The sequence below is a fragment of the Eutrigla gurnardus genome (assembly GCF_963514095.1).
Source record: "Eutrigla gurnardus genome assembly, chromosome: 12".
NCBI classification, from domain to species: domain Eukaryota; kingdom Metazoa; phylum Chordata; class Actinopteri; order Perciformes; family Triglidae; genus Eutrigla; species Eutrigla gurnardus.
The window spans coordinates 27,926,228-27,945,459 of record NC_139926.1 but is presented as its reverse complement, the minus strand read 5'-3'; the positions used below and the strand labels follow the sequence as shown (position 1 = coordinate 27,945,459).

At 45.9% G+C, this 19,232-nt stretch overlaps 1 protein-coding gene across 2 annotated transcripts in view; it reads right to left on the bottom strand.

Annotated features, from left to right (window-relative positions):
• Positions 1-19,232, bottom strand: part of ttn.1 (titin, tandem duplicate 1) — a 168,373-nt gene that overhangs the window by 30,063 nt on the left and 119,078 nt on the right. For both annotated transcript variants that reach the window (XM_084022712.1, XM_084022713.1), the window contains 5 exons: positions 18,997-19,194; positions 18,609-18,905; positions 17,921-18,508; positions 17,499-17,801; positions 76-17,406 (listed from right to left, as the gene is read on the bottom strand). In XM_084022712.1, the coding sequence (XP_083878838.1) occupies positions 76-17,406; positions 17,499-17,801; positions 17,921-18,508; positions 18,609-18,905; positions 18,997-19,194 (18,717 nt within the window). The remainder of the gene's footprint in view (positions 1-75; positions 17,407-17,498; positions 17,802-17,920; positions 18,509-18,608; positions 18,906-18,996; positions 19,195-19,232) is intronic.

The window sequence follows — 19,232 nt, the reverse complement described above, 5'->3', positions numbered from 1 at the left end:
ACATTTTATGAAGCAAATTTTGTCAAATATTAAAGGTTGTATAAATTAAAGTCAGTCAGTCAGATCATATGTTACCTGTAATCTTTGTTCCAGCCTTGACCTCCTGATAGACACCCACTCCATGCTCATTTTCTCCAACAACTCTGAAGTAATACATGGCTCCCTCCGGCAATTCTTCTACCTTGTATGTCATTGTGCGGCAGTTACTGGTCACAGAGACCCAGGCCTTCTTACTGGCCTCACGTTTTTCAACGTGGTAGGCCTTCACTGCATCACCACCATCATTCTCTGGAGCTTCCCAAGTGAGGGTTGCAGAATCCCTGGTCACTGCCGATACTTTAACATTGACAGGAGGCCCAGGGGAGTCGAGCACCTTGACAACCATAGGCAATGTTGCTTTTCCTAATGTTGATTCAAGAGTGACGGAGTACTCTCCAGAGTCATTTCTAGTTGACTTTTCAATGGTCAGCGAAGTGCTGGATTCTGTTGTTTCAATGTTTCCTCTGACCTTTAGATCGATGCCCTCTCTGGCCCATGTCACTGTTGGCACAGGCTTTCCCTTGAATGGTACATTGAGAGTAAATGCTGTGCCATGCTTGACAATAAGTTGTTTACGCATCTCAATGTCAACATCAAATGATGGCTCAGCAGTTCTGTCCATTGCTGCAGCTGCATCTGAATATGGGCTACGCACACTGCTGCCAACTTTGTTTATGGCCTTCACACAGAATTCATATTCTACATCTGCCTTAAGACCAGTGATTGTGAACTCCAAGCTCTTGGTAAGAGGGATAGCTTCAATCCATCTGGCTAACTCTTCAGGTGATTCAGGTACCTCCTCTTCCTCATCCTCATCCTCATATTCTTCCTCTTCTATTTCAATCTCTGGCTCTGGTTTTTTGACGTACTCTCTGTATTCCACACTGTATCCAAGGATGGGAGCACCACCATCATTTGTTGGTGGTTTCCAGACAATGGACACACTGTCCTTGGTTGAATTGACACTCTTTGGCTTGGTTGGCCGAGAGGCAACAACCAGAGGATCTGCTGCTCTGAAGGATGCAGATCTTTCACTTGGAGGACTTAGACCAGCAGCATTTTCTGCATAGACTCTGAAGTCGTACTCACAACCCGTGCGTAGTTTGGTTGCAAGTGTGGTACATTCAACAACTGGATCTCTGTTCACACGGACCCAGCGCATACCTGTCTTCTCACGGCGCTCTATCACATATCCAGTGACAGGACTGCCTCCATCACTGGCTGGCTTACACCAGGTGAGGGTCATTGAATCTCCGGTTATGGCAGTGACATCCACACTAGTTGGAGCAGTGGTAAACGTGTATGGATCTGTAATCTTTACAGCATCACATTCCAGAGCCTCACCAAGTCCATGCTTGTTGACAGCCAAAACCCTGAAGATATATTCATTTCCCTTCAGTAGTCCTGTGACTTTGAGGTATGTTTTTGTGACATCTCCCTTCACCACTGTCCATGCCAAACGGCTGGTCTCACGCTTTTCAACAACGTAATGTGTGATGTCAGCACCACCAGTCTCCTGGGGAGGACCCCATGATAGAGTGCATGCTTCGGCTGTGAGACCTGTGATCTGCAGAGGTCCCGCTGAGGGTCCTGGCTTATCTAGAATCACACAGTTTATTGGCATGGTAACTGTTCCACCAATATTCTGTAAAGTCAGAGCATATTGTCCAGAATCTGTCCTGATGCTATCCTTAACAATGACAGAAGTGCTGGTATCCGTTGAAACAATTTGGATTCTGGCTCTCAGCTCAATCTCTTTACCATCCTTGGTCCAGGAAATGACAGGGGCAGGACGTCCAGCATGGTCAGCACTAATCTTCAGAGTTTCTCCTGCTTTCACAAGCAATGTCTCTCTGAACTTGACATCCATCATGATGCGTGGTGGATCCACATCATCCTTGACAGTTATGGGGCCAGTGTTATCAGATGGTTCACTGAACAATCCTGCTGCATTCTTAGCAATGACACGGAAATCATACTGGCTGTTCTCCGTAAGGCCTGTTGCATCATAGTGGGTCTCTTGGACATTAGTGAAATTGCACCTTGTCCAACGTCCTTCAGGAAGATCTCTGCGTTCAATGGTGTAGCCAGAAACCTTGGCTCCACCATCATACTCTGGTTTCTCCCAAGACAAGGAGACAGATGTTCTGCTAACAGCAGTGACCACAGGTGTTCCTGGAGGATCACATGGATCTCTGGCTGCTACAGCTTCACAGGTCTTGCTGCATTTACCAATACCAGCAATATTTTCAGCATAGACGCGGTATTCATACATCATGCCCTCTTCAACTCCAATAACTTTGTATTCTGTGTCTTTGATCATTCCTCTGTTCATCTTTGTCCAAAGAACGCTAGAACGCTCCTTCCTCTCCAGATGGTAGCCAAGAACAGGACTACCACCATCAATGACTGGTTCATTCCAAGTCACCAACATGTAGGACTTGGTGGCCAACTTCACTATTGGTGTCGAAGGAGGTCCAGGCTGTTTGAAGTTATACTGAGCAGTTATTCCAGGTGAATCTACATGTGCACTCTTTCCATAACGGTTAACTGCATAGATGCGGAATTGGTACTCTGCTCCATGTGTCAGGCGGCCAGCTTTGAAAGCTGTTCTAGCAACATTACTTGCTACCATCTGCCATTCTTGTGTGTTTGTGTCTCTCTTCTCCACAATGTAGTTACTAATGGAGCAGCCACCATCATAATCTGGTTGAGACCAGGACAGTGTGATGCTGTCTGATGTCACAGCATCCACCTTTACACCTTTAGGTGCACATGGTTTATCAAGAACAACAACTCCAATATCAGTTGAGACAGTTCCTCCTGTGTTTGACAGGGTGACCTCATATTTTCCAACATGTTCTCTGCTAGCCTCTTTGATGATAATTTTGGTTGAGGTTGCAGTGTTTAAGATGGTAACAGTTGATGTTTGCTTCAAAGGAAGGCCATCCTTCTTCCAGGATACAACAGGCTTCGGCCTGCCTCTTACTGGAACCTCAATAATGAGATCATCTCCAGCCTTCACACTGTATGTGGTAAACAGTAAGTTGACAGATGGTTCAATTGCAACATCCTTTGCAACCACAGGCAAACCAAGATCCTTTGGCTCACTCTTTCCCTTCTCATTGATTGCGAGAACTCTGAATAAATAGGCTTCATTAGGAGTCAAATTAGGAATGGTTGCTTCAGTCACCTTGACTGTGCATGCAGTGCCCCATTTATCTCCACTCTTAGGCTTAAATTCTACATTGTAGCACATAACTTTGCTTCCACCATCATGTGCAGGTTTGTCCCATGCCAGTAACACGCTGTTCTTTGTCAAATCTACAACCCTAACCTTGCCTGGTGGCAGCGGTACCTCAGACACTTTAACTTCTTTGGTTTCAACCATCTGTCCTTGGCCATATTCATTAACAGCACATACTCTGAAGTAGAACATGCCACCCTCAGGTAGCTCTTCAATCTTGAATGAGTTGGTCAAGCAGTTGCTAGAAACAGTGGTATAAGCCTTCCGGACTGACTCTCTCTTCTCTACAATGTAGTTTGTGATTTTAGAACCACCGTCAGTGAGTGGTGTATCCCAGGCAAGAGTCACGGAATCCTTCTTGAGCTCCTTCACAGCAAAGTTTTGTGGTGCACTTGGTGTATCCAAAATTCTCACTGCAACAATAGCAGATTTTGCACCACTGCTGTTCTCTAGTGTTAGTGAGTATTTGCCACTGTCGAAGCGGTTAACATTGTCAATGACAAGCATGGTGTATGAACTGGTAGTGTCAATTCCAGCACGTTCTGTAAGAGTACCCTCAACCTTCTCCCATTTCACAGCAGGTTCAGGCCTTCCTCTGATGGTGACAAACAGACGCAGAGTTCCACCTGCACGGACAGATACCACCTTTCTGAGATCAGCATCAAGCTCAATCTCTGGTGCTTCTAGTCTGTCAGAAGTAACCACAGTGCTTTGGACATTAGCAGCCTCCCCCACACCCTCAGAGTTGATAGCACAGACACGGAACTGGTACTCTCCACCCTCCTTCAGGTCTGTGATAGTGAGTTTAGTGGCTTGGGTGCCAGTGGGTGGAGTGTACATGGTCCAATCTTTTTCAACAGGTACTTCTACTACTGGTGCTACTTCTGTGTCCTCAGTTGACCCAGGAACTGGTGAATACTCCCTCATTTCAACAATGTAGCCCTTTATGTAGGCACCACCATCAAAGTCAGGTTTTCCCCAGGACAGAGACACAGAAGACTTTGTGTAATCTGTCACCTTTGCATGGCGTGGAGGTCCAGGTGGTGTTGTGGCATCACATGCCCTATTAAGCAGGGACAATTCACTGAGGTCTCCCATTCCAGCCTCATTCTCAGCAGCAACACGGAACTCATAGAAGTGGTCCGTCATCAGACCTGTGACCTTGAAGTGGTTGTCAGTCAGCTTTTGTCTGTTGCATTTTGTCCACCTCACACTATCTTTGTCACGTTTTTCAAGGTGGTATCCTTCAATTTCAGCACCACCAGTATGTTCTGGAGCAGTCCATGACAGAACCATAGAGTCATTTGTGATCTGACTTGCTTCTGGACTTCCAGGAGCACTAGGTGGTTTGTAAGGATTGCGTGCAATGATGGCTTCACTCTCGAGATAATGACCTACACCATATTTGTTGACTGCCCTGACTCTGAAAATGTATTCATTTCCAGGGAGCAAATTTAGTAGTTTATAGTACATACCCTTGACATTTGATGCAGCAACTGTCCAGGACAACCTGCTAGTCTCTCTCTTCTCCAAGACATAGTGAGTAATACTAGCCCCACCATCCAGAGTGGGCTCAGACCAGGCAAGGATGCACCTGTCAGCCATGATTCCTGAAGTTTTCATGGGTCCAGTGGGTGGACCTGGTTTATCAAGGACTTTGACAGTGATAGGGAAAGTCTTTGTTCCACCTTGATTTTTGAGGACGAGGTCATAGTGGCCACTATCAAGCATGGTAACATCCTTAATGACTATGGCTGCACGTTTCTGTGTAGTTTTCACTTCAATGCGCAGGGCTTTGTCCATTTCTTTGCCCTCTTTTAGCCAGACAACATCAGGAATTGGTTTTCCATAGATGTCTGCATCAAGAAGCAAGTGTTCTCCAGCATTGACAACAATAACATCCTTGTATTTGGGATCCATTGAGGCCCTTGGTGGTTCAATTTCATCAGTAGCAGTAATAGGTCCAGAGCTGTCGGATGGCTGACTGAAGACTCCGGCTGCATTTCTTGCAATAACCCTGAATTCATATTGCTCATTCTCTGTCAGACCAGTGATGGCATACTCCGTCTCTATTATATTAGTGAAATTGGTTCGTACCCAGTGCCTATCAGCGGAGGAAAGATCTTTCCTTTCCACAATATATCCATTCACTTTGCTGCCACCATCATACTGGGGCTTCGTCCACTGAATCTTGATTAGGTTCTTAGAAATAGATATAGCTTCAGGAGCACCTGGGGAATCACATGGGTCCCGAGCAACAAAGGACTCAGACACTTTACTGCATCTACCAATGCCAACAATATTTTCAGCATAGACTCTGAATTCATAGCCAATACCCTCTTCAAGATTACAGATCTTGAACTGAGTATCAGTGATAAGAGTTTTGTTCAGTTTGTTCCAAATTATGCTGCTTCTCTCCTTGCTTTCTAGATGATACCCAGTAACTGTACTTCCACCATCATTGACTGGCTCATTCCATTCAATGATCATCATTTCCTTTGTTGCAGATTTGACATGTGGTGTTCCTGGAGGCCCTGGGGGTTTGTATGGGTATTGAATAACGATAGCCTTAGAGTCCAGAGATGCACCCTTTCCATATCTATTTTCTGCTATGATTCTGAACTGGTATTCTGCACCAGTCTTCAGTTTGGTGACCTTGAAAGCTGTTCTAGCAAGCTGTGTGGTTACTGACTGCCATGTCTGTGTGGTGGTGTCTCTCTTCTCCACTATATAGTTCTTTACCTGGCATCCACCCATGTACACTGGGGGCTCCCAGGAGAGATGAACAAATGTGTTGCTCACTTCAACAATGTTGACTGGACCTTTTGGTGGACCAGGCTTGTCAAGGACAATGACAGCCACATCCTCAGTGATCGTGCTGGCATTATTCGTTGCTGTAATGGAATATTTTCCAAAGTCATCCTTGCTTGCCTCAGTAATTTGAATTCCCGTTGTTGTTGCTGTGTTTATCACATTCACTCTTGATGTCACCTTCAAAGACTGACCATCCTTGGTCCAGGTGACTGTAGGTTTGGGCCTGCCATGCACAGGGAACTCCAACTTCAAGTCTTTTCCAGCTAATACACTGTAGGTGTTAAATTGCATCTTGATGCTTGGCTCCATGGTAATGTCACTGGCAACAATGGGCGCAGCAAGTGCCACTGGTTCACTCTTTCCCTTCTCATTGTAAGCAATAATACGGAATAGGTATTCTGCTCCTGCTGTGAGGCCTGTGACAGTGCCCTCATTTGTCTTTGGATTTATTGCAACTCCCCACTTATCCGTACCCTTGGGTTGCATCTCAATTAGGTAGCCACCAATTCTACTGCCTCCATCATGCTCAGGTTTCTCCCAGGTCATTGAGACACTGGACTTGGTGACATCTGTGACGGTGATTATTCCAACAGGGAGTGGTACCTCAGAGGCTTTATGAGCTACCTTTGTTTCAACAGCCTGGCCGATTCCATAGTCATTCTCGGCCAAGACTCTGAAGTAATACATAGCACCTTCAATCAAGTTATCAACTTTGAATGTTGTCTTAGTGCATTTTGTGGACACATTTGCATATGTCTTCCTGGTTGATTCACGTTTGTCAATGACATAGTTTTTTACTTTGGAACCTCCATCATTCAGTGGGGCATCCCATACAAGTGTGACAGAGTCCTTTTTGATTTCTTTAACCAAAAGGTTCTGTGGGGCACCGGGTGTATCCAGGACTTTAACAGAAACAAACTCAGACACAGATCCACTGCTGTTTGTCAGAGTTAGAGTGTATTTTCCTGAGACACTCCTGTCACAAGAGTCAATTGACAACTGTGTGAAGTTGAGAGCTTTCTCCACCACTGCTTTTTCAGTCACGTCTCCCTCATCCTTAGTCCATTTAATCTCAGGTGTTGGCCTGCCCTTGAATGGAATATGGATTCTAACAGATCCACCAGCTTTCACAATGATTCCCTTCCTCAGCTCAGAGTCAATGCGGATCTCTGGTGGGTCCAACCTTTCTTCTGGCTTAGCTGTTCCAGAGAGAGCTGCTGGCTCACCCACTCCCAGTTTGTTCAAAGCACACACCTGTATCTTGTACTCTTGACCCTCAGTAAGTTTGGTGATTTCAAATTTGTTGACACGCAGGCCAGTGGGGGGAGTAACCATTGTCCATTCCTCCTCCTCAGCCTTGCAGACTTCAACAATATATCCCTGAATGGTGCTGCCACCATCAGATACAGGCTTACCCCATGACACTGAAATGGAACTCTTTGTGGAGTCAATCACATTCACATATGCTGGGGACCCAGGTCTGTACTTGGGATCACTGGCCTTGTAGTATGAACTTGGAAGGCTTGGCTCACCTGCTCCAACTATATTCTCAGCAGTCACCCTGAATTCATATTCATGGCCGGTTGTTAGGCCTGTAGCTCTAAAGGAGAGATCAGTGACTTTCTGTCTGTGGCATCTGGTCCATTTTATTCCATGTCTGTCCTTCTTCTCAAGGATGTAATTGGTTATTTCACTGCCACCATCAGTTTCAGGGGCTGACCAAGTGATGGTCATGCCATCATGAGCAATGTTGGATACATCTTCAATGTGAGGTGAACCAGGGGGAACAAATGGAGTCTTCATAATCACTCCACTGGACTCCAGTGGATCACTGACACCATAACTGTTAACTGCCATGACACGGAACATGTACTCATTGCCTTCCAGTAATTTGTTGACTTTGTAGCATGTGTTTTCACAGCTATTGGAAACAACAGTCCAAGCTAGACGGCTGGTCTCTCTTCTCTCGATTAAGTAGTGCTTAATAGGACTACCTCCGTCATGTAGCGGGGCACGCCATACTAGTGTGCACCTATCTTCAGCTACTCCAGTGATGTGGAATGGCCCTTCACATGGGCTAGGCCTGTCCAGGACCACGACATTGAATGGAACAGTTTCACTGCCAGCCTCATTCGTCAGCTGGAGTGTGTAAAGTCCACCATCAATTCTAACAGAGTCCTTAATGACAATCATTGCATGGTTTTCCGTGTTTTTAATCTCTAGTCTTAATGTATTCTCGATTAGTTTTTCATCCTTGAACCATTGGATTGAAGGGATCGGCTTGCCACGGACATCAGCATCTAGCTTGAAGGTCTCTCCAGCATTGATGATAATGGTCTTGATGAATGTTGGGTCAATAGAAAATTTGGGTGCCTCCAAATGATCACTTACAGTAATGGGTCCACTGTTGTAAGACGGCTTACTGATGGTGCCAACAGCATTTTTAGCAATGACTCTAAAGTCATACTGTGCATTTTCAGTCAGACCAGTGACAGTGAACTGGGTCTCAATCACATTAGTGAAGTTTGCCCTTACCCACCTGCCCTCAGGAAGGTCACGCTTCTCCACAGTATAGCCAGTTATATTACTGCCACCATCATACTCTGGTTTAGTCCACTGGATGACAATTGTATCTTTGGTCACATGGATGGCCTCTGGTGTGCCTGGAGGATCACATGGGTCACGAGCAACACAGCCCTCTGAGACCTTACTGCACCTGCCAATGCCTACTATGTTTTCAGCATAAACCCTGTATTCATACTCTATAGCCTCCTCCAAGGGGTGACTCTTGAAGATAGTTTCATGAATAAGCGTCTTGTTGATCTTGACCCAGAGAATACTATTCCTCTCTTTCCTTTCAAGATGGTAGCCAAGGACAGGACTACCTCCATCTGTGACAGGCTCGTGCCACTCAACAACCTGGTGGTCCCTTGAGAGAGAAGAGATGAATGGAGTGCCTGGTGGTCCTGGCTCTCTGTATGGGTACTGAGCAACAATGCTAGATGAATCCAGACCATGACTCTTGCCATAGCGGTTCTGAGCAATGATCCTGAACTGGTACTCAGCTCCAGTCTTCAGTCTCGGCACTTTGATGGTGGTTCTGGCATAGTTGATACTGACATTTTCCCATGTTGTCGTAGTAGTATCTCTCTTCTGTACAATGTAGTTTGAAATCTGGCAGCCACCATTGTGCTTTGGTGGATCCCATGAAAAAGTGACACTCTGTGTTGTGATTTCATCAAACCTCACAGGGCCAGATGGAGGGCCAGGCTTGTCCAGTACAATAACTTCAATTGTTGCGTCTTTCTTTCCAGCAGGGTTAGAAACATGTATACTGTACATGCCACCATCTTCACTTTTTGCCTCCTTAATGCTCAGTGTTGTCTGTGTTGGTTTGTTGACAATGTTGACTCTGGTAGTGAATTTCAAAGAATCTCCATCTTTAGTCCATGAAACTGTTGGTGGAGGTCGGCCGAATAAAGGAATGTCAACATTCAGGTCTTTGCCCACTTTGACACTGTAGCTGCTGAATGCTGGTCGAATATCTGGCTCAAAGACCAAGTCCTTGGTCATCACTGGACCAGCAAGGACTTTCGGGTCACTCTTTCCCTTATCATTGACTGCTGTAATTCTAAACAGATACTCCTCTCCTGGGTTCAGTTTGGAAACAGTAGCCTCCATTGTCTTAAATGTGTTTACACCAGACCACTTGTCCTGACCCTTAAGTTGCACCTCAAGTAGGTACTGCATGACTCTACTACCACCATCATACTCAGGCTTCTCCCAGGCCAAAGAGATGCTTGTTTTGGTTTGATCTGTAACAATCAAGCTCTTTGGAGACTGGGGCACCTCGGAGACCTTAAGAGGATCAGCAGTTGCTGCAGGCAGGCCAACACCATGCGCATTCTCAGCAAGGACTCGGAAGTAGTAACTACAACCCTCCTGGAGTGGCTCAATCTTCCATGAAAGAGCATGACAATTTGTTACAACAGCTGCATAAGTTTTGCGTGTGCTTTCTCTCTTTTCAACAATGTAGTTCTTGATCTTGGACCCACCATCCAACAGAGGTGATTCCCATGCCAGTGTCACTGACTGGTTTGTAATTTCTTGCACCTTCAAGTTAACAGGAGCACTAGGTGTGTCTAGAACACGGACAACGACAAATGCAGATTTGGTTCCACTGGTATTCTCTGCAGTGATGGTGTATTTTCCACTGTCATTTCTGCTCATCTGGTCAATAACAACAGATGAGTAACTGCTGGTCACCTCGACCTGAGCTGTCTCTCTAAGTGCAGCTTCATCTTTGTCCCACTTTATGGTTGGAGTGGGCCTTCCTTTGATAGGAATAAACAGTCTGAGGGAAGCTCCAGCTTTAATGCTCACAATCTTTCTCAGTTCTGGGTCAATGTCAAGGTCTGGCTCTTCTAACCGGTCCTGGGCAACAACCGCTCCAGAGACATCAGCGTGCTCACCAACTCCAACTTTGTTGATAGCACATACTCTAAACTTGTAAGCCTGGTTTTCCTTCAGGTTTAAGACTTCAAACTTTGTCTTCTTGACACCTGCTGGTGGTGTGCACATTGTCCAGTCCTCAGCAGGGGCACCTGTGGCAGTTCCCTCTGCAGCTGGGGCTTCAGCAGTGCCCTCAGCTGGCACTGGAGGCTCTGTGGTAGTGCAGCACTCAACAACATATCCCTGAACCTCACAGCCTCCATCACAGATGGGCTTGCCCCATGACAGGAACACTGATGTTTTAGTTGTGTCAGTTACTCTTGGATTGTGTGGTGGGCCAGGCCTGAAGATAGGATCAAGAGCTTTGAAGAATACAGTTGGGGAGCTTTGTTCACCAACACCTATAGCATTCTCAGCTGCAACTCTGAATTCGTAACTATGGCTTTCCAAGAGTCCAGTGACCTTGAAAGTCAAGTCAGTGACCGTTTTCCGGTTGCATCTAGTCCATCTTACACCTTCTTTGTCATGTTTCTCAATTATGTACCCAGTGATAGGACTGCCTCCATCTTCAGAAGGAGCCTCCCAGGTGAGTACCATTGAATCTTTCTTTATATCTGAAACGTCCAAGCTCTTTGGTGCTCCAGGGGCCGCATAGGGATCTTTAATCATGGCAGCAGCTGACTCAAGTGGTGGACCCACTCCAAACTGGTTGACAGCATGCACCCTGAAGATGTACTCATTTCCTTCCAGGAGCTTTGTGACCTTCAAACAAGTCTTCTCCACTTTTGAGTCCACAACAGTCCAAACAAGCCTGCCCGTCTCTCTCCTCTTCACAATATAGTGAGCGATCTTGCTGCCACCATCTTGTAGTGGTGGTTTCCATGAAAGGCAGCATCTGTCTTTAGCTATTCCCGATACAACAAGGGGTCCCTGTGGTTCTCCTGGTTTATCTAGAACAACAACATTGACCTGTACAGCCTTTTCTCCTCCTGGATTTTTCAGCAGCAGGGTGTATTGGCCTCCATCTGAAAGTTTAGTTTCCTTGACAGATATATAAGCTTTGATGGGTGTGTTCTTAATTTCTCTATGAAGAGTGTTGCCCAGTTCCTGCTCTCCTTTCATCCAGTGAATAGACGGCAAGGGTTTGCCATGAACATCTGCATCAATCTTGAAGTTGTCTCCAGCATTAACCACGATAGTCTGTGTATACTCTGGGTCAATGCTGATGCGTGGTGGTTCAATCTCATCCCTGGCGGTTATAGGACCGGTGCTGTAAGAGGGCATACTGAAAACAGCAGCAGCATTTCGGGCAATGACACGGAACTCATACTGATTGTCTTGCACAAGTCCAGTTGCAAGGTACTCTGTCTCAATGACATTGGTGAAGTTAGCCTTCAGCCAACGACCTTCAGGAAGCTCCTTCTTTTCCACAATGTAGCCTGTAACTTTTGCACCACCATCATATTCAGGCTTGGTCCAAACAATAGTCACAGAGTCTTTTGTGATCTTTGTTGCCTCTGGTGTGCCAGGGGGGTCACAAGGATCTCTTGCAACGCATCCCTCAGACACCTTGCTTACTTTTCCTGTTCCAACAATGTTTTCTGCATAAACTCTGTATTCATACTCCAATCCCGGTTCTAGATCACTGGTCTTGAAGGTTTGGTCAGTAATAAGAGACTTGTTAAGTTTTATCCATAGGATGCTATTTCTCTCTTTCCGTTCAAGATGGTAGCCCAAGATAGTGCTTCCGCCATCAATCACGGGTTCATTCCAGACCACCACCATGCTGTCCTTGGTGCAGGCTGCGATGGATGGTGTTCCTGGTGGTCCTGGGAGCTTGTATGGGTATTGAGCCACAATACACGCTGAGAGAAGAGCTGGTCCTTTTCCATATCTGTTTTCTGCTGTGATTTTAAATTGATACTCAGAGCCAGTCTTCAACCTGCCTGCCTTGATTTTGGTCCTTGCAAGGTTTGGAGATACAACCATCCAGTTAGTTGTTGATGTGTCCCTCTTTTCAACTATATAGTTTTTGATGGTGCAACCACCATCATATTCTGGTTGGTTCCAGGAGATAGTTACACAGTCAGAAGTGACCTCCTCCACCTTAACTGGACCACCGGGCTGGCCAGGTTTGTCTAGTACAACAATGCCAATGTTTGCCGTTGTTTCTCCTGCTGTGTTGCTTATAGTAATGTGGTACTTTCCAATATCATCTCTAGAAGCCTCTTTTATGGTGAGGTTCAGCATTGTGTCTGTTTCCGCAAAGTTTACCCTGGTAGTTCTCTTCAGAGCCTGACCATCTTTTACCCAGGAGACAGTTGCTTTGGGACGTGCAACATATGGAACCTCTACTGTCAGGTCCTCTCCTGCCAACACACTGAATGTGTTGAACAACATCTTGGCAACTGGAGCAATCACAAGATCTTTAACAATTACAGGCACACCAATCTGACGTGGGTCGCTTGTTCCCTTCTCATTTTTTGCTGCAACACGGAACATGTATTCTTCACCTGCATTGAGTCCACTAATAGTAGCTTCTGTTTCCTTTACAATCACAGCCTGGGTCCACTTTTCAACACCTTTAGGCTGGATCTCAACAACATAACAGCCCACTCTGCTGCCACCATCATGCTCTGGCTTCTCCCACGAGAGGGTGACACTGTTCTTGGTAACATCTTTAAGAGTGACTTTTCCAGGTGGCTGTGGTTTCTCAGATACTTTAACAGATTCACCAGACTCAATGGGCAGGCCAATGCCATATTCATTCTCAGCCAAAACTCTGAAGTAATAGTTGCATCCTTCCAAGAGCTGTTCGACTGTGAAGGTGGTGTGATGGCAGTTAGCACTGACTGTGGCATATGCTTTCCTTGTGGACTCACGTTTTTCAACAATATAGTTCTTAATCTTAACTCCTCCATCATTCACTGGTGGATCCCAAGTGAGGGTGACAGATTCCTTTGTTATAGCAGTAATCTTGAGATTCTGTGGGGCACTTGGTGTGTCAAGTACCCTGACTTGAACTGTAACCGTCTTGGAGCCAGAGCTGTTTTCAACTGTAAGATTATACTTTCCACTGTCAAATCTGTTGACATTTCCAATGACGAGTGACGTGTATGATGTTGTGCTGTCAATGGTCGCCCTCTCAATATGCTCACCATCTCCTTTGGTCCATTTGGCCTGAGGAGCTGGTCTGCCTCTGATAGGCACAAACAGTCTAAGTGAGCAGCAAGCTCTAAGAGTGACAACCTTGCGGAGCTCAGCATCCAAATCAATCTCTGGTGACATGAGTCTGTCCTCTGCTTTGGTATTTTCAGGTACAGATGCTGCTTCTCCAACTCCTTCACTGTTCATAGCTGAGATGTTAATCTTGTACTCTTGGTTCTCCTTCAGGTTTATGATGGTGAACGAGGTGGCAAGGAGTCCTTGTTTGGGTGTCACAATGGTCCATTCCTCCTCTTCCTCCTTTTCTGATGGGATGCAGGTCTCTACAATGTAGCCAGTGATGTCAGAGCCACCATCATATACAGGTTTGTTCCAGGCAACAGTGATTGAGGACTTGGTTGTGTCCAAGATTCTGGGGTTGGACGGGGCCCCTGGCTTGTACAGTGCATCAGTGGCCTTGTAGAAAGGACTCGAGACACTTGGTGCACTCACTCCAGCAGCATTCTCAGCAATTATTCTGAATTTATATTCATGTTCGACAACAAGGCCTGTTACCTTGAATTGCAGATCTTTAACCTTTCTTTTGTTGCATTTGATCCAGCGGAGACCTATCTTGTCTTTCCTTTCAATATTGTAGTTGGTGATAGGAGTTCCACCATCACTCACAGGCACTTGCCACATAACAATCATTGAATCTTTAGTGATAGCTGTCACCTCAGGATCTCCTGGAGGATCTGGAACCACATATGGATTGTCTGCAATAGTGGGTTCTGAATCAAGAGATTCGCCAAGTCCATATTTGTTTACTGCCATAACTCTGAAGATATATTCATTTCCTTTGAGCAGCTTGGTCACCTTGTATTGTGTAGCTTTCAAGTCTGAAATCACATTGGTCCAAACCAGTCTGCTTGACTCGCGCTTCTCAATCACGTATCCTTCAATATTGGCACCTCCATCATCCTCAGGCGGTGCCCAGGTGAGTATACAGTTGTCAGCATTGACATCAGACACCTGAAGAGGACCAACTGGTGGTCCAGGTCTATCGAGGACTTTAACCTTAAAGATGTGCTTTGCAAATCCACCAACATTAGTGGCAGTCAAAACAAATTCTCCTCCATCTGATCTGACAGAGTCCTTGTTGGTCAGAGTAGTTGTCAATTCTGTGAACTTCACCTCCAGTTTCATCGTGTTCTCTACCTCCTTTCCATTCTTGGTCCAAACCATAGATGGAGTTGGTTGACCAGCAATGTCAGCATCAAGCTTAAAAGATTCCCCTGCCTTCAGGAGAACAATATCCTTAAAGATGGCATCAACCATAATGCGTGGCTCAATAATGTCATCTTTGCAGGTAATTGGGTCCGAGGCCTCTGAGGGTATGCTCACTGCACCTGCTGCATTTCTAGCTAATACACGGAACTCATAGGAGGCATCTTGTGTCAGTCCGCTGACAGTGAATGTAGTCTCAGTGATGTTGGTGAAGTTGGCTCTGATCCAGCGGCCAGTAGGCAATTCTTTCTTCTCCACTGTGTAGCCTGTGATTTTAAAACCACCATCGTACTCAGGCTTTGTCCACTGAATGGTGATGACATTCTTGTTGACAAATGTTGGCACAGGTTGACCTGGTGGGTCTACGGGGTCCAAGGCCAGTATTGATTCTGAGGCCTTGCTGGGCTTACCAATTCCAGCCATGTTTTCAGCCATGACACGGAACTCATAGGCAGCTCCAGCTTCAAGCCCAATGGATTTATAGAGGTTTCCTTTCACAAGAGTCTTGCTGATCTTTTGCCATGCGATGCTGCTTCTTTCTTTCCTCTCAACATGATAACCAATTATTTCATTTCCACCATCAGCTACAGGTTCATTCCAGCCAATTGTTATTGAGTCCTTAGTAAATGCAACAACACCAGGAGTACCAGGAGGTCCAGGGACTCTGAATGGATATGCAGCCACAATTGCCGCTGAGGTGATAGGAGGTCCAACACCATATCTGTTCTTAGCTTTTATTCTGAACTGGTACTCTGATCCGGTGGTTAAGCGAATGGCTTTGAACATGGTACGGATGACAGTGGAAGACAGCTCTGTCCATGTTTGGGAAGTGGTGTCTCTGATCTCAACCACATAATTGGTGATTGGAACACCTCCATCATTCTCAGGAGTGTCCCATGCAAAGATGCAATAGGTACGAGAGATCTCCACAATGTTAACCGGTCCCTTGGGTGGCCCAGGTACATCATGTACTTTGACAATGATGTTGTCTGTCACAGAACCAACAATGTTCTTTCCGGTCATAGTGTACACACCACTGTCTGCTCTGGTGCATTCACCTATGCTAAGGATAACAGTAGCAGCAGAAGTTTCTACATTGGTTCTCGGTGTGATCTTCAGGGCTGTGCTATCCTTTTGCCAAGAGATAGTTGGTCTAGGACGTCCCATGACTGGAATTTCAACCTTGATATCATCTCCGGCCTTGGCAATAATAGTCTTTTGACAAACACCACGGAGGTCAAACTGCGGCAGGAGAGTAGAATCCTTGACAGCAATGGGTTTGCTCTCACGTGGAGTGCTTCTACCCGATTTGTTGACAGCTATTATGCGGAAAACATATTCCTCGTTCTCATTCAGATTCTTCACTGTGAAGTCCATGTTCTTGACTGCTGTGACATGAGCCCATTGATCAGTTCCCTTCTTCCGGGCTTCAAGGACATATCCTGTGATTCTGCTTCCACCATCGTGCTTAGGTTTGGTCCAAGCCAGACTCACAGAGTTTTTGGTGATATCAGTAGGAATAATACTCTCTGGAGGAGTTGGGGCCTGTGATGCACGAATTGGATCAGCAGTTTCAACGGCCTCACCAATGCCATACTCATTCTCAGCACACACTCTGAAGTAGTACTCACAGCCTTCACCCAGATCACCAATTCTGACCGAAGTGGTTGGGCACTTTGTAACAGCAGTAGCAAAAGCCTTGCGTGTTGATTCTCTCTTCTCAATTATGTAGTTGGTGATCTTTGCTCCACCATCGATGAGAGGCACCTCCCACTGAAGTGTAATGCTGTCTTTGTCAATGCTGACTGGTTTTAGGTTAATGGGAGGTCCAGGTGAATCCAGAACTCTCACTTGTATAGCGGCACTCTTCTTTCCAGCTGAGTTTTCCAGGGTAAGCTCATATTTACCCACATCGATCCTTGAACTTTCAGGGATGATCAGCATTGTGAATGACTCAGTGCTGTCAATGACTGCGCGTGGAACTGGACCTCCTTCCTTAGTCCAGGTGACACTGGGTGTAGGACGTCCCTTGATTGGCACAAAGAGCCGAATGGAGCAGCCAGCCCTGACAACAAGGGTTCTTCTTAGCTCAACATCTAGCTCCAAATCCGGTACAGCAGCACGTTCCACAATCTCAACCAATTCCTGAGTTTCAGCAGGTTCACCTACTCCCTTAGCATTCACAGCACTAATTCGGAAGTGGTATTTTGTACCAGTTTCCAGTTTGGGAACAACAAACTCTGTGATCCTAAGTGGAGATTTAGGGGTGTCCCTAACCCATTCTTCTGTTCCTTCCTTCTTGTGCTCAATCATATATCCAGTGACTTCAAGGCCACCATTATCAAGAGGTTTTCCCCAGTTCAGAGTGGCAGTGGTCTTGGTTGTATCTGTCACTCTTGGATTAAATGGAGGTCCAGGCACATCTGTAAGACATAAAATAAGCGGTTAGTGTCTTTTAAAAGTAAATATAACACTCTGGTGGCACTCTGGATCTAAATTACTTCATTTTACTTACAGGCAGCAACTATTGTTCTGACTGGCATCGATGGTTCACTTGGCTCTCCAAAGCCAGCTCTGTTCTCAGCAAGAACACGGAACTGGTACTCGATGTCCTCAGTGAGACCAACAACTTCATAACTGAGCTCAGCAATAGATTTCTTGGATGCCCTGACCCATCTCATCCCCTTTTTCTCCTTCTTCTCAACACAGTAACCTATGATGTCACTTCCTCCATCCTCAGTTGGTCTCCTCCAGGTCACAGTGGCTGAATGTCCATCAACTTTTTCAACCTCTGGTCTAGATGGTGGACCAGGAGGACCTACATAGATGGATAGAGGAAACACATTCATGAATCTATATTTATCTTCTAGAGACATTTTATCTGTTAAAATAACCAGAAATGTAGGATGTAAGATAAAATGAACTAAGTACACATACCAAATCTATCAACCATCTTGACTGCCTCAGAGTGAGATGGCTCGCTAGCACCGTACTGGTTAACAGCAGAGACTCTGAAGAAGTACTCATTTCCCTGGATGAGCTTGTTGGCAACATAGTGACAATCCATGACCTTCTCTTCCAGGATAGTCCAGAGCAGGCGGCTGGTCTCTCTCTTCTCCAGGGTGTAATACTTGATGGGAGAGCCTCCGTCCTCAGTAGGAGCTGTCCAGGTCAGAGTAACCTTCTCAGAGGAGATGCCACTGGATTCAATGGGTCCAGGAACACCAGGGACATCCAGAATCCTGACCTTGACGATTTCTTCCTTTACACCGAAGGGATTACTGGCAGTGATGACGTATTCCCCAGAGTCCTTCCTGCCCGCATACTTAATGGACAGAGTGGAGGAAGATGCAGTGGTCTCAATATGAACAAGATCAGAGGGTTTGAAATACTTTCCTCCCTTTGACCAGCATGAGGTGGGTGCAGGTTTTCCTAAAATGCTTGTGGCAGTGATGACAATAGTATCACCGGCTCGGACGGTCAGACCCTCCTTCACATGAGAGTCAATAGTAATGGTTGGAGCAGCTGTGGGACAAAATAGAAACATTTATTTAACATGCATTATAGCAAGATAAACATTAAAGCTATATTGAGATGCAACATCAGTGGTAGTTTTATATCTCACCATATTCATCTGTGCAGATGATGGTGTCTGTCTGCTCAGAAGGCGGGCTGATGGCACCGGCAGAATTCTTTGCCCTGATTCTGAACTCATATTTGCAGCCCTCCTGCAGATCAGTTACAGTGAATGCAGGGTCCACAACATTCACGTTGTTGGCCTTCACCCAGATCTTTGAAGGCAGGTCGCGCCTCTCAACGACGTAGCCAGTCAGTCTGTGGCCACCATCGGACTGTGGCTCGGTCCACTTGAGGGTCACGGTACTTCTGGTGATGCTGATCACATCAGGTTTCCCAGGGGCATCTAGTCATACAGATATAACATATGAATGAATTGTTGCTTGTTTTACAGAAAAAGTATTGTTTTTTTAAACTCTCACACTTAATACACCTACCAATGGGATCCAGGGCCACCTGGGGGTCGGTGGGGCCACTGGGTCTGCCAATGCCAGCCAGGTTGATTGCCATGACTCTGAACTCGTACTCCAGACCTTCAGTCAGCCCTGTTACCTTGTGTTCCTTCATCCTCAAGGCAGTGGGACTCGTCCTCTTCCACAACATACTGTTCCTCTCCTTGAACTCAACATGGTAGCCTGAGGTAGCACCAAGGGGGTCAAACCAAAAACACATT